At 39.8% G+C, this 15,508-nt stretch overlaps 1 protein-coding gene across 1 annotated transcript; it reads right to left on the bottom strand.

The window, feature by feature from the left end:
• Positions 1-283: 283 nt before the first annotated feature.
• Positions 284-14,709, bottom strand: tgm5l (transglutaminase 5, like). Its single transcript, XM_034166059.1, is given in 15 exon segments — positions 284-532; positions 3,332-3,471; positions 5,223-5,380; positions 5,465-5,653; positions 5,753-5,815; positions 5,916-6,155; positions 9,132-9,232; positions 9,490-9,625; positions 9,824-10,001; positions 10,269-10,317; positions 10,319-10,394; positions 12,167-12,283; positions 13,922-14,155; positions 14,284-14,466; positions 14,592-14,709. Coding segments are annotated over 15 exon segments (2,025 nt in total). The 5' UTR covers positions 14,599-14,709; the 3' UTR covers positions 284-378.
• Positions 14,710-15,508: the final 799 nt, after the last annotated feature.

Genomic DNA, 15,508 nt, shown 5'->3' with positions numbered 1-15,508 from the left:
TTCTTTGAGTATTATGACTTTCAATTCAGAGAATATCTGAGTTTTTCTCAGGATAATACCCCCCAACCCCCCCAATATGCCCTTGTACAAATGTGTTGTGGGTTTTAAAAACTTTAATTGCTTTCAATCGTGCAAAACCATACAATAACACAATTTAATAAATAAATAAATAATAGGTTCATGTTTTTTCATGCTGCAATGTTGATCTTAACTTGTCCCGCACATCAATATATAAACACGAAATGGGTAAAAACAAAACAAACAAAAAAAAAAACAATAATGGGTAATAAATACACTACATTCACATTTGGTGCATATCTACAACCAAAGAGACACAAAAAACAAAAATAAATTGGAAAAAAGATGGAGCTTGGTCAACTAAGAGCTCTTGACTGAGACCATCTTGAATCCTCTGATGACTGAGTTGATATTCTAGATTTTTAAGCTTGCCTGCAGCATCTTTGTTCCCACCATGTTGGGAATGAAAGTGATACACTGGTTCACAGTTCCTCCTGACTGCAGTGGCAGCATCCTGTAAGAGAACACAAGACATGAAATAAAAGTTTGTGAAATGATTATTTTGACTGCTAGGTCCCTCCTGTACAGTAATTGGCGCTGTGTACCCCAAAAAGTTCAAATCCACCTTAACAGAAGAAGAAAAATCTTTCAGCCAGATTTGAACCTGAACACATCATCTGAACTGTGGACTCCTAATGACACCAAAGTTATATCGGTGAGTAAACTGCCGTATTTTATGCCAGAAATGAGGTCCAGGTTGTTAAAAGCCTCCTTTCTCCTTTAATTCAGGTTGCCTTATATATACACGTGTTTCTCCGGTGATTTCAGGTGAGTAAAACTAGCAGACGTCCAGCTGATTCATGCTCTGTTGGCTTATATGAGATGTAAGATTCTCAGGCTGAATGAAATACAGCTACTTTATTCCTCCTCTGTTCTGTATAAAAGCTCTGGACTTCACCACGGTGCTGTTGTGTTAGATGTGATGGAGTGAGGTGACAGCGCTGACGTAAGAAAGCCTGTGAGTTACATCAGTGGTTACATTCAACAGCAGAAGACATCTAGAAGTTGAGTCTTTTATTGATACTTGTAAGTAAAGACAGTTAGTTTAGTTATTTGAAGAAATGCGATCTAGAAAAATATGTTTCATTGAATAAGTCTAATAAGGACTGGAAGGACCTTTTTAAAATAACCTCTTAATTTTGCTCTCTGAAGGACTTCTTTAATAACCTCTTAATTTTGCTCTCTGAGTGACACCAGGACACTTAAAAATACACATGCCCCTGAGTGTTTCTCAGTTGCCCTCAAAAGTATTGGAACACTTGATATTTCACACATTTTAATTTGTTTATGCTATTTCAAATACAAAAAAATCTAAAGTTATCTTCCTTAAACTCAAACTGAAAGCAAATCTCTACAACTTGATATAAATAAATTAAAAATATAAAATACAGCATCCTGATGAAGTGGTGTAGAGGAGAATTTTTGTAAAAAGAAGACCTGAAAATTCAGCTGCAATTTGCCAGAAAGAACATCTGAGATGCAAGCCTATATTTAATGTTTTGGTGAAAGAAAATTTGTACTTCTTCATAATTTATGTAAATAAAGTCCAAGACATATTCAGTGACTTGGAAACGTTGATGTATCCATCCTTGTCTGAAGAAAACCGGAAAAAAACTGATTATTAGGTATTTTACTAAAGTGTAGCATTACTTATGCAACCCATCATCTTGGCTTTTATATTTTATTCATTTATAACAAGTTTTAGAGATTTGCTTTCAGTTTGAGTGTAAGGAAGATAATTTTATAAATTTTTATTTTTTATATTTTTTTTTTTATTTCTTGTATTTGAAATTTCATAAACAAATTAAAATGTGTGAAATACCAAGTGTTCCAATAGTTTTGGAGGGCACAATTTTCAATGTTGCTGCACTCTGTGTGAAACCATAGTCATATTGTATATATATTGCTGATATTGACAGAGATATATTTGGCTTCAATATTAAGATATGATAATTTGGCCATATTGTACAACCCTACTGTCAACTAGCTGAAAAGTTTGAATATTAATTTACATCTGCAATTAAAAAATGCTTAAAGTGGCAGGGGGTTAAGAGGGCTGTAATTAGGGCCCCAGAAGCTGAAGGTTTTTAGTCATGCTAATGCTCCTCATAAGCATTTAACTGAAAATAAAGTGTGAAGGACCTAAATGAGATGGTGATGACTTTCCAGGCATGTGAGAGGCAAATAAAAAAAGCCTAAAGCGGCAGTGGGTTAAGAGGGCTGTAGTTGTGGGATCTGAAGCTGAATGTTTTTAGCCATGGTCATGCTCCCCAGAGGCATTTATTGAAAAAAAGTCTGAAGGACCTAAATGACATGGTGAGCTGCCGAAGAGCTTCGCTTGTTCATGTCTGCAATATATGCATATCATATCTATAGTGAGTTCCATAAAATTAGCCACTTTCCTGTGTAATTGGCATAAGGTCGGGAACGTGGCTTTGACCTGTGATGTTGACTGATCCTCGCTATCAAGGATATATACATATCAAGTGTTGGGTACCAAACTTGGTACTTTTGGCACCTCGCTAGGACATACAGCAAACGAGACCTTGATCTCAATGGGACTAACCTGGTTAAATAAAGGTTAAAATAAATAAGCTCAAGAAACCTGCCCCCATGTCAGTTTTTCCAGCATCCTGTAATTATATCCACATACCACCAGATGGCGCCCAAAGCACTGAAAGATGGCTTGAAATGGCCAGAAAGCTACCATGGTAACAGGTTGAAACAACCTACCAAGACATCTGTGACCAGAAAGGTCAAACGTTTGTTTCAACCTCTGTCTTACATAAAATGCCACAGTTTTTGGGTTTATGCATGTGAATGCTTCCTGGAGCTTTCACTGGAACTTTTTGTTGGAGATTGGAAACCAGCACGATGAAATTTGCACAGCTTTATGGTCTCACTGAAAATGTGCGAGCAGAGAATCACTGAACTTTTAGCTCTGCATTCCTGACAAAAACTTATGACTTTACATCCATGGATCCACGGGTATGTTCACTGCAACTATAGTATCAAACACTGCTGCTGTGTATATCAGCTTTATTTTGTGCCAAGTGGTTTCATAGCAATTCACACTAAGGTGTTTATGTTGGATCAGTGCCCTTACCAAAAAGTAGTATATGCAAGTATGTTTCAAGTATACTTCTAGTTTACTTTTTATATACTTATCAGTACTATTTTTTGGTAAGGGATGCAGCTCCTCCCATGTTAAATGTTCCACGTGTAGAAAAAGTGGAGCTAAAGGAGGCCTCACCTGAAGTGAATCTTTCCCTGCATCAGTCCTGCTCCAGATACAGTCAGAACTCCGCTCACTGGCTGAGAAAAAGGGTTTGTGAACGTCACTAAGGCAGAGTTCTCCTTTCGAGTCACGATAGAGTCTTCATCATCTGTAATCTAAAGAAAGAATGTGTCAGTGAAAACTGCTTGTTCCCTTAAATTATTCCTTGAACATTTTTGACAGTCTGTTTTCATTTCTTGCAGCAACATCTCAGACATTACAGTATGTAAGGGTACTTCATTTAAAAATTTGCAATATCCAAATGTGCAATATCCTGTGAAAATGATCTAAAAAAGAATTCAGAAACTGAAAAAGCTGAAAAAAAAAAGAAAAAAAAAACCAACAACCTGACAACAACAGAAATCAATTTTGATTCAAGTGCATGGACTAAATACATACTCTTGACATTTGATCACATCTAATTTAGCTTATGAAAAGCCATTCTAACAGGACTTTGATCTTGAACATTTTTATCAATGTAAAAATTGGTGGAACTGGAAACTACTGTTGCACGGTGTTCTCGCTTCTTTGGTACTTCTGACTGCCGCTTTCACACCGGGCGCGATCAGACGCTACAAATTTGCGGGGGTCACGTGGCGACGGACGCACCTCCTTCACCCGGTATGTCGCTCTGCTTTTGCTGCGAAAATTCGCCCCGGTGCGTCATCAAATAGGAGGAGCTTCCATTCCGCTCGCCGGCTCCGGTTGTCAGTCAGGTTAACATGACGGACCTTGATCACACGGAGCGAGTTGTTGTGAAAAGCTCCCAATACAGGGAGTATCATTATTTGCTGCAGGAGCTGCATCTGGATGACCACGGCTTTCAGCGGTCCTTCCACCTCTGCGGGACCCAGTTTGAGGACCTCCTGTCCTGTTCACGTGCGCACGTAAAAAAGAAAAAAAAAAGAAACGCCGCTGCTTGCTGCAGGGCTGCAGCTCACTCTTCCCCCCAAAAAAACTCTGTCATAATTGTGTTTAGAAACCAGTCACCATTTGTTTTATTATACATCTGTGTAGTTAATAAGTAAAATAATCTCCATGGACGATTCGCTCGCGCGCACACGTAAAAGAAAAAGAAACTCCGCTCCTGCTGCTGTGGTGCTGCTGCTCGCTCCAAAAACTCGTCATAATTGTGAAATATAGGACAAAAGAGACATACGTCCTGCTCACAGGCTGCTACCAGATACATGACATGTTCACATCTTCAGTCAAACTCCAGACATCTCCATGTCACTACATATTCAGTCCCTGATTGGTCATCGCGGCACGACGAGATGAAAAAGTTCAGATTTTTCAACTTGGGGAGGAGGGCAACGCGACGTGAAGCGCTGCAATATCCCGCCACAAACGTGCAAATCGCTCAAAATCACTTCACTCGCGTCGCTTCATTCGCATCCATCGCGTCGCGCTGCATGACTTGGCGCCAAAATGCGTCGTTCCATAAGGATTACATGGCAACCTGTCGCTGCTGTCGTTCACGTCGCGCCCGGTGTGAACGAGGCATTACAGCTTTGCACAAATATTTCCATGCACCCATACTGTTTGTGCATGTACAAATGCCAAGTAAAATTCTCTAAAAAATTTTTTTCTTGCAGCCTCTGTACTGGCAGCCTGTGACCTTTGAGTGATGTTTGGAAAATCAAAGATTTATTATTTATTTATTTTAATGTATGCGGCACATGTGGAAAATGTGAGTTCCTCCTTCTGCCACAACCCAAAAAGAAACAATACCTTTGGTGGCTCCACCAACAAACTTTTTCTCAACTTTTTCACCCTGTCTAGTGAAAGTGGCTTAGAGTAATGGGTTGTATTGAAAACAGCAGCTATTAACTGTGTCATATATTGGTGATGCTTATTCCTGAAGTACCTGTATGATGAGTTCCGGACTGGCAATATTGAACTCCTCTGCGGCCAGGACCTGCTCGTGACTGTTCTTATCCTCCAGGACAACTGCGAGGTTGACCAGGTCGTCTCCCACCACGTCCTCATACTGGGACGGCAGGATCTGATAGTGGAGCACTTTGGCTGTGAGGGCAGAGAGAAGGCAGAGCCAAAATTAGAACAATAACATAAATCTATCCAAATTTGTGCAGGGGCGATGTGAATTACCTTCCATGGGTCCCAGTTCCACGAAGCCCTGAGTTTCCCAGAAAGTGTCTGATGGACTGTGGCTGTACTCCTTGGCCTGGGCGTTGATGTGCACCTTTACCACCTTAGCAGCACTCTGCCTATTGATAAATTGCACTAGGAAGCGGATTGGCTCACCGGAAACAGGAGCTTTTTCCAAAACCAGGGCAGCTGACACATTGTTAGAAGACAAAGAATGAAGACAAAGACACCCATGAGGATTACAAATTGTACACATTTAAACAGGTCCCGTGACAAATCACTCATTACCTCTCCTTAATGTTGAGTCATCTGTCATTGCGGAACTGTTTGATGAAAGTGTTGAATTTTGATGTGCATTGAAAGAAATTCAAAGAAAATGTTAGAAAAACCCTCTTAGGAATCTTAAAAAAAATAGACCTTTTGTGCACTTCACTGAATGTCTCCATTGTACCTTTGAGGTATTTGTAGTCTCCTGTGATGTTCTGGATTCGCGGGCAGCCAATAGCTTTGGTACAGATGAGGGATCCGACTCTTTCTGTGTCTTTTGTGTGGCTGATGACCTGACCATTTCTCACTATGACAGTGTGGACGTCAGCATTCACCTCGGCATAGACAAACGGGACATCATACCACGGCATTAAACGCCGGTTTTTGACTGTGTTTACCGGGGCGGGGCCGCAACGGTACACTCCTGTGGGAAAACAAAGGATGAATGACAGCAGAAAGTGAGGTCAAATATATGAGTTGTGGCATTTGACAAGAAAGTTTACATAACTGATAAGATATTTTCCTGTAGTGCACAACTGACTAACCTCCCCCCCTCCCAAACCTAGGGTCCCACAATAATTTACGTCCAACAGTCTGTTCCACAAAGGGCCATTCCAGCAAGGTTAAGGGTCAAAACATGTTTCTGATAATTCCCAGGGCAACATTTTAACCGTCTGGAGTCGTTTGACGTGGCTACGCGTCAAAAGTCACATGGCCGAATTAAGCGATTCTCCCATCAAATTTCTCACACTTTCAAATGCTTTCAGAATTTTTGTTCAAAGCGCAGACTTCAACCTACATATCAGTTTTTAAATTGTGTTGACAGACCCAGGAAAACCTGAATTATTATTCATAATTTCCACCAGGTTTTTTCATGAATTATTATGTTAATGTGTGGAGCAGTGCTCCGGGTGATCGCTTCGGCCAGCACACGCACCCAAACAGGAGATGTTCTCACTCTTTCTTCTCTCTGCTCATAATAATTTCAATCTGAAACAAAACCATGATTTTCCCTTTGGCTTTGGTCTGTTGGTGGAAAAGAAAACCCCAGCCATTTGGTGCAAAACGCACAGTCTTTCATGTGTTGAATTAGTTAGTTGGGTCTAGGTCAGTTGTGTTAAGGCAAGATGCGTTACAAATGTCATATTTGCGTCATTCTTGGCACATTCCTGACATTCTTAACGTGACTTAATGCATCTGGTTTCTTAATAGTACATGTTGGTGCGTGATATTCGTGGAGCATGTTTTTGGCTGTCAAACAATCTTTCACGAATGTCACACACCACCCTTATTTTGTCTCACGTCATGGAGGTCGCAACTGAGCATGTTGATCTGTCTTGATTAGTGGTGATCCTTAATACAGCGTGACAGTGTTCTTCTCTGAAATGCGCACAATTAAACCCCGCTGCACCGCATTCAGTTTCATTGCTGTAGTATGCTGAAGAAGGACAGTGATGCCAAGTCGGCTAAAAGTCTTGTTCCAATGCTCCTCAGCGCACTCCTGCAGGTGTTCCACCTGCTGCTGCTGCTGCTGTGCCTGATGTTTGGGAAAAAACAAGCTAGACAAGAGCCGTGTGGAGCCACACATCTGGCTCTCTCCGTCTTCTCCTCCTTTCTGCACCACTCCACGGCACAGAGCCCAACTAAACATGCAGTCACAAAGTTCTTCTGCTGTGCATTTTGAGGAGCAAACTGGAGCAATCTGAATTGTTCAAACTGATGGTAGAATGAATACAGGGGTGTGTGTGGAGACAATTTGCCTCATCCAGAAGAACGTAACAATGTGCTGTTACATGCAAAAAACAACAGCACGCAACAACGCGGAACATTATTCTTGACCGTGCGTAATGGTTCCTGATAACTTTCCAGCAACACGTGTCATTAATCGGAATGCATGGTAAAAGGTTGCAGCAGTTCCTGAGTACACCTGACGCTTCTGCCCCGAATGGTCACATTCGTGATCAGCCGCCAAGGATGTATGAGGTCTATTAGAAAAGTATCCGACTTTATTATTTTTTTCAAAAACCATATGGATTTGAATCACGTGTGATTACATCAGACATGCTTGAACCCTCGTGGGCATGCGAGAGTTTTTTCACGCCTGCCGGTTACGTCATTCGCCTGTGGGCAGTCTTTGAGTGAGGAGTGGCCCACCCTCTCATCGATTTTTTCATTGTTTAGGAATGGCTTAGAGACTGCTGCTTTGTTTGATCAAAATTTTTTCAAAACTGTAAGGCACAACTGAGTGGACACCATTCGATAAATTCAGCTGGTTTTCGGTAAAAATTTTAACGGCTGATGAGAGATTTTGGTCCGGTAGTGTCGCTTTAAGGACGGTCCACGGCGCCTGACGGCGATCTGCGCTTCGAGGCGGCAGCGTCTCGCCGTTTTCAAGTTGAAAACTTCCACATTTCAGGCTCTGTTTACCCAGTAAGTCGTCAGAAAACAGAGAACTTTCAGAAGAAGTCGGCATGAGGAGTTTATTCGGACATTCCATTGTTAACGGACATTTTGTAATGAAAGAACGTGCGGGCAGAGTCGCATGTCGGGCCGGACCCGACCGCGGGGGGTCGCGACAGGAAAAACACCTCCGTTGGAAACCTTAACGGGCAAGTTGGAACATGCCCAAGCTGTTAAACAATTTCTCAGTTACTCACTTGTTGAAAGCCATCAAAAGCCGCCTGAATTTTACAAATGGTTTTCAACACGGAGGTGTTTTTCCTGTCGCGGCGACACAGATTCGCAGAGTCGTTTCCGTGACGACTCGGCGAATCTGTGTTTGTGCGCACGTCTTTCATTAAAAAATGTCCTTAAACAGTGGAATGTCCGCATAAAGTCCTCATGCCGGCCTCTTCTGAATCTTCTCTGTTCTCTCACGACGTCCTGGGTGAATTAGGCCTTAAATTAGGATGTTTTCAGGTCGAAACAGGCCGATGATGGCGCCTGGAAGCGCTGCGCGACGTCCCGCTCCGTGGGAAGTCCTTACAGCGACAGAAACACCCCATAATCTCTCATCAGCCGTTAAACTTTTCACCGAAAACCAGCTAAATTTCTCGAACAGTGTCCACTCGGATATTCCTCACAGGTCCAGAAAAAATTTTGATAAAGCAACACGCGCCGTCTCGAGCAGCGTGTGAAACAAATGAATTCAGCCGAGAGGGCTGGACCACATCTCACTCAAGGCCTGCCCACAGGGAAATGACGTCACCGACGCGTGAAAAAACTCACGCATGCGCAGGAGGGTTCAAGCATGATTGGTGTAATCGCACGTCATTCAAATCCATATAGTTAAAAAAAAAATAAAAGGGTCGGTTTCTTATCTAATAGACCTCGTATACTTCGTGGCATTCGTGATGCCATCGTTATGTGTAAGCGCAGCATAAGAATACTTAATACACACCTCCACTCCGCTGTTGAGGGGTCGGGTCCAGAGCCTGCCATCCATCCAGTCCGGATCCCAGATCCTGTCGAATCCAGCACTCCACCCAGACATGGAAGTTCCTGTTAAGGAGGGCCAAAGTCAGACATCACAAAGTAAGTTTTTTTATTAACATTTCAACAATTAATGAGCCAATGCTGTAGATAATAATTTTCCAAACCTGGCCAATTATTATAACAATAACCATAAGACACTTTTCTTGTCAAGGCAGCGTTTAGCAAAACAACGACTATAAAACAAACATCTCAGCATTAATACAGAACACAAAATAAGAACAATTAGCTGCTCTATATAAATAGATCGGCACGTTGCGACTGACCATATGCTGTCTTTACTGAGGTTCAGCTTCTGCCCTGTCTTGCTGTAGTACTCTTCAATCACCAAGTTGCCATGGGTGTTGTGAGCAGAGTTGAAGGTGGTGATGACACGACAAGGAATGCCAAGAACTTGCAGAACTGAAAGACGTCAAACAAAGAAGTTTGCATGCTGAACATATCTGATAAATACATCATGGCAAAAATAAGCAGGTACCGAGACAAAGGACGTAAATGTCTTTGACAATGCACGCTTTGAATGTTGATGCTCTTTTATCATTGAAGATTAAAATTAAATGTTTAATATCTAAATGTTTAGAAGGTGTGTATTTTAGTCACCTGTGCACATGACAGCTGCAAACACCCAGCACTGTCCGTACTTGACTGGCCGGTAACCAGACCGGGCCCACTGTTTCAAAATGTCCCCACTCCCTGTCCACATCGAGGGATGAACTCCTTCCTTGAAATCGCCAGTCCAATTCCCCTTCAGCACGCCGCAGTCGTCTTCACAATTAATCTGCACAGATGCAGCTGTCATTTTTTGCATTCAGCTCAACAGGCAATAAAACAAGATGGTGCTTAGATTGAATGCAGTAATTAGTTTGGTATTTGGAGGCTGTCATTTTGCAGTGGGTGTGTGTTTAATTGTGGAACACAGTGTTCCAGATCAAGTCACAATGTTTTATGAGGAACAACAAAATTTGTGTTGGCATAGCAATTTAAAAACTTTAAGGAAAATAATGGTTGTGTGGTAACAGTTTTTGCAGGACCTCTTTTCACTCACCATAGCAGAAACAATCCGGCTGATGTACACAGGTTTGCTTCGGTTGAGGGAGTTTTTTGTTTTTTTTGTGCTGGGGGCTGAGGTTGAGCACATTCAGGCAGACTTCCAAAACACCTGGTTCATACTATACAGGCACAGACAAAGAAGTAGACATTTATACACTTTTTGTCATAAATTTTAAGAATTTAATGAATTAAATTCTTCATTTACTCATATCCTTGGTGTTGTTTAATTTAAGGCCAATACCAAACTCCCTTTATTTCTAAGATTTTAGAGAAAGTCGTTCTTAACCAACTCCGAGATTTTTTTAAAAAGGGTCAATGGGATCAATGGGATGGGTCCTGGGATCAGTTTTTAGGAAGCATGACATTCCTTTTCACTGCTTTGTTGATGATATTCAGGTATATTTGCCGTTGAAGGCCCCTTCTAAAGAGTCCCTTTAAGCTGTGCTGAACTGCCTGAGTGACATTAAAACATGGATGGACCTAAACTTTTTAAAATTAAATGAAAACAAAACAGATGTCCTGTTCGGTCGCCCTGACCTGATTCAGGTCCTTGCCAGCTCCCTAGGCCCACTAGCACCTTACATAGGATCCAACGCAAGGAATCTTGGTGTGATTATTGATAGTGCATTTAAATTAGATAAACAAGTTAGCTCAGTGGTCAAGTCTAGCCTTTTTCAGATGAGGCTTCTATCCAGTTAAATCTTATCTAAGCCAGAAAGATCTTGAAAAAGCGATTCATACTTTTATTACACCTTGCTGAGATTATTGTAACGCCTTTTATGTTGGCATTGACCAGTCACAACTTAACCACCTACGGCTTGTGCAGAATGCAGCAGCTCATCTCGTAACTGGAACAAAGAAGCGTGAGCACATAACTCTGGTGCTCTCTTCCCTTCACTGGCTTCTGGTTAGGTACGGGATTGATTTTAATACTCTTTCATTTATTTTTAAGTCTCTGAATGGGCTGGCCCTGAATACTTGTCTGACCTTATTCGATTGCACCAGCTCTCCAGAGCCCATAGGTCGGTGACTCAGTTGCTTCTGGGTGTTCCTTGATCCTTCTTAAAAAACTGGAGGAGCTCAAGCCTTTGTGGTTGCAGCTCCCACTTTGTGGAACACAGTGCAGACTGTGAATAGCCTTTCCAGTATTAAAACGCTTCTCAAGTCCCATTTGTTCACCTTGCCTTTTGGCTGAGTAAAACTACTTTTATTGGGTCTTTTATCTGTTTTATTCCACTGTATTATTGTTGTGGGTTTTTTTATTGATTTTATTGCTTTTTACTATTTTATTGTTGTGCCTATTTCACTGTAAAGCATTTTGGGAGGCCATTGGCGGTGTAAATGTGTTATATAAATAAAAGTGGTATTGACATTGCGCCAACAACATTTTTTGTTGAGTTTATTTTTCTGTTTTGTGTTGTGTGTGTGTGTGTGTTCACTTGTGTCTTAGCAAACATTTTTAGTCAACCTCATTGATATTATTTTGGTACATAGGAAAAGAACTGCATGAACCGTACTAAATGATGTAATATATTGAAGAAAGAAAGTCTTACCTTTTCTAAATTGAAGCGATTACATTGTAGGTTTAGAGACCGATTCACAATTCCACAAGGAAAAAAAAAATAGGATGTAATAACTAACAAATTGATTGGGGCTAGTTCCCCCAAAACTATTCACTTTAAAGGAAAAGAACAAGAATGAGACTTTTACACTGTTTACTATTTGTATTCTTTATTATAAATTACTTGCCACTGGGATAAGTTTCATTATTTTTGTAATTTCATTGCCTGCTTAAAATATATGCACACCACGGAAGCGGTGTGCAGGGATCCCTGGAGGGATGTAGATGCTTTTTTTTTATTTTACAAATCCGAAACATAAAATTTTCATACCGATCAAAGGACCAAGGTCTGGAAACAAGGTTCATTGCTGTCCCCATGTACAGCAACCCAGAGTCGTTCTGTACATATTCTTCTCTCTGCTCCTCAGATGAGATGAATACTGCATCGTCTATGAGAATTCATAAATTCTATTAAATGCAATGTTACAGTTATCATAAATACAACATTCATTCATTAATTCATTCATTCATATTTAAAAAAAAATGTGACTGCACATGGAATCACACAGCTATAAAATGGGATGAATTGATATAACCCTATAATTTATAATCCACTGGACATTCCCTCTGTGTTCACTTAGCTTGACATTCAAAGTTTTCACTATAATGATAGTTTCTCTTATTTAGTTTAGTTTTATATTCACTGGAATTCATATTCAGTCAACTTTAATTATGCTAAGGTAGTTGTATATTTAATTAACATTATTTATTTCTATTTTTCTATCGCTTCTAATTCAGTTAGCTTCACTTTCACTTTCCATTAGTTGTCTATTCGATAATTTTACATTTGGTTTGCTTCATATGAGTTCTGTGCTTAGTTAACTTTTCTAGTTCATTTTACATTCACCTTGCTTTTGAATTAGCTTTCAATGTTAGCTTAATGTTCAAGTGTTTTACACTGCATCACCTACTGTATATTGTTTATATATATATATATATATATATATATATATAATTCAGTTTGCTTTGAGTTTGTGTCAGATCCAGTTAACTTCTCTGTAGTTAGCTTATGTTCATTGATTTTATGTGTGGTTAGCTTTGAGTTACATTGAGCTACATGCTCAGTTAACTACATTAACTTATATTACATTCAGCTTTTAACCTTTTTATTTTGTTATATAAATAATTTATATTCAATTAGTTTAGTTTTATGTGAAATTAAACTTTACCTACTAACTAGCTTTATATCTTTTCGTTTCATATTCAGTATTTCTGTTAGCTTTATCTTCACTGAGTACATGTTCAGTTAACTTAAATTTCGTTAGCTTAGTTAGCATTCATTTTGTTTTGGATTTACTTTTATATTCTGTTTGCTTAATGTCATATAACTTATATTGTGTTAGTTCTTTAGTTTCATGTTCGGTTATTTCTGTTAGCTTATCTTCACTGGGTTACATGTTCAATTGAAATTTAAATTCTGTCTTTTTTAGCTTAGTTAGCAATCATTTTGCTTTTGAGTTAGCTTTTATCTGTTAGCTGAATGTTCATTTTTTAACTTTATACCGTGTTAGCTTCTGTTTAGTTCATTTTTTTTTATTGCTTTTATAGTCTGTAGCCTTTTCTTCAGTGAGTAACATGGCCCGTTAACTTTAAATTGTGTTATATTGTTTGTTGGATGCTCATATAACTTTAAAATTGTTAGCTTGTCATTTGATATTACATTCAGTTATACATATTTTTAACTTTCATTTGACTTTATATTTGATAGCTTTATATTCCATTCCTTTTAAGCTATCTTTATATTCTAGTACTTTTCATTTTCCTTATCATTTTGTATTCAAGTCATGATCAATGCGGTGGAACAGCATTTAGCACTGATCTCAAAGCAAGGTTGAGGGTTTAATTACACAAAACACAGTTGTTCACATGTTCCAATCCTGCACTTTAAGTCAAATCTCAACCAAGATTTAGTGGCAGATTTTGCTGTCCAGTCAGCAGAAAAAACATTCACCCAATTTCACGCTATGATCCCACCAGCATCAGGCAACGTTGATAACTTGATCTCATATGTTTGGGCTGTTTCTCACCTTTACACCAGGGGTTACACAGCAGGATGAACATGCCAAACACATGGCTCAACTGGCTGCTCTGACTGTGGGCGCACAGCTGGAATCTGTGGCAGCCCACTGAAGCAGAAGCAGGCGAGGAGATGAAGATAGAGGGTGTCTGGAGGTTCAGATCCTCTGAGTCAAAGTAGGCTTTCCAAGCAGAGGAAGAAGCCTGATTTTTGAAAGTGACTGGCATTATCACATACAGGCGGCCTGAGGAAAGATATATTGTACAAGGATTAACAACTAAAGATGCCAAGATTTGATTTCTGAAGGCACATTTATACATCAACATATATTTGTGCAGGTATTTTCATCCACGGTACTCTTAAAAACCCTACCCAGCATAACTTTGATCCTCATCGAATCCGTGTTGGGGTTAAAGGGACGGCCCGCCAGGTGCACGCTGACTCTGAACGGGGCCCCTCTTCGCACCACCAGTGTGTCGGAGCTGCTGAAGCCTGCTGTCCGGTGTCTCTCCAGGTTCTCTGAGTTGTGCAGGTCGACATTTTGAATATTTAACCCTGTAAATGGAGACAAGAAAGTTATATATGTTTTAACATAGACTCAAACTCAGCAAAATGCTTAAAAAAATAATAAAGTGAAGGTAAAATGCAACATGTATCCCACCCAAAAGCATAAGTCTCACCTTCCATTTGTTGGTGTGTTTTGTTGTAAATGTCCACACACTGTCCTTCCACAGATATATTAAGTGTTGCCCCACCCTCCTAAAACATTTTGTCATGTGGTGGTGAGAAAGTGAAATTGCTTTCAAACAAGTTTACCAAGGGCCTGAAGGCGCTGTGCAATACAAGTATTAACGCATCCTATTCAACTACTGCACAGTTTGACGCTTTCATGACTGTGTCATGACTACGACATGAGTAAACAATGTACCAGATTATTGGTGCCACATATGTTAGTTTGGTTAGTAGTTGCCCCACCCTCCTGAAACATTTTGTCATGTTTGTTTACTGTTTACAGTTACTGGGGGCCTGAAGGCACGTATTACGCAATAAATACAAGTGTTAATGTGTCTGATTCGACAGCTTTGCATTTTCATGTCTACTATGCCATGATTGAGACGTGAGCAGACAATATACCAGATTATTGGTGCTGAAAACATTAGTGTGGTACGGTAGAGTTATAATAATGACACTGTTGTTCCTGTCATATTTATAAATGGATAGCAAAGCTAATTATCTATTCGAGTATTTGTTCATGCACCTCCTTATTTGCTGACATGCTCTTAAAAGCAGTTGGCATGATGAAGATACATGGTGTTCCAGTTCTTATATTCTTCTATGCGCTCACTGAAAGTGTGACAAGGTTAAGATTAAATCAAAGATACTGGCTTTGGTATCACAGCATCATCAAGACAAAAAAAAGAGCAAATATTTGCACAAAAACAAGTTTATCAGTTTGAACATTAAATATCTTGTCTTTGTGGTGTATTCAATTGAATATAGGTTGAAGTGGATTTACAAATCATAGTATTCTGTTGTTATTTACATTTTACATAACGTCCCAACTTCATTGGAATTGGGGTTGTGCACTGATGTCAGC

This window comes from Thalassophryne amazonica, chromosome 3 (genome assembly GCF_902500255.1).
Source record: "Thalassophryne amazonica chromosome 3, fThaAma1.1, whole genome shotgun sequence".
Taxonomy (NCBI): domain Eukaryota; kingdom Metazoa; phylum Chordata; class Actinopteri; order Batrachoidiformes; family Batrachoididae; genus Thalassophryne; species Thalassophryne amazonica.
The sequence above is the reverse complement of the archived record's forward strand: the minus strand, read 5'-3'. Positions and strand labels throughout refer to the sequence as shown.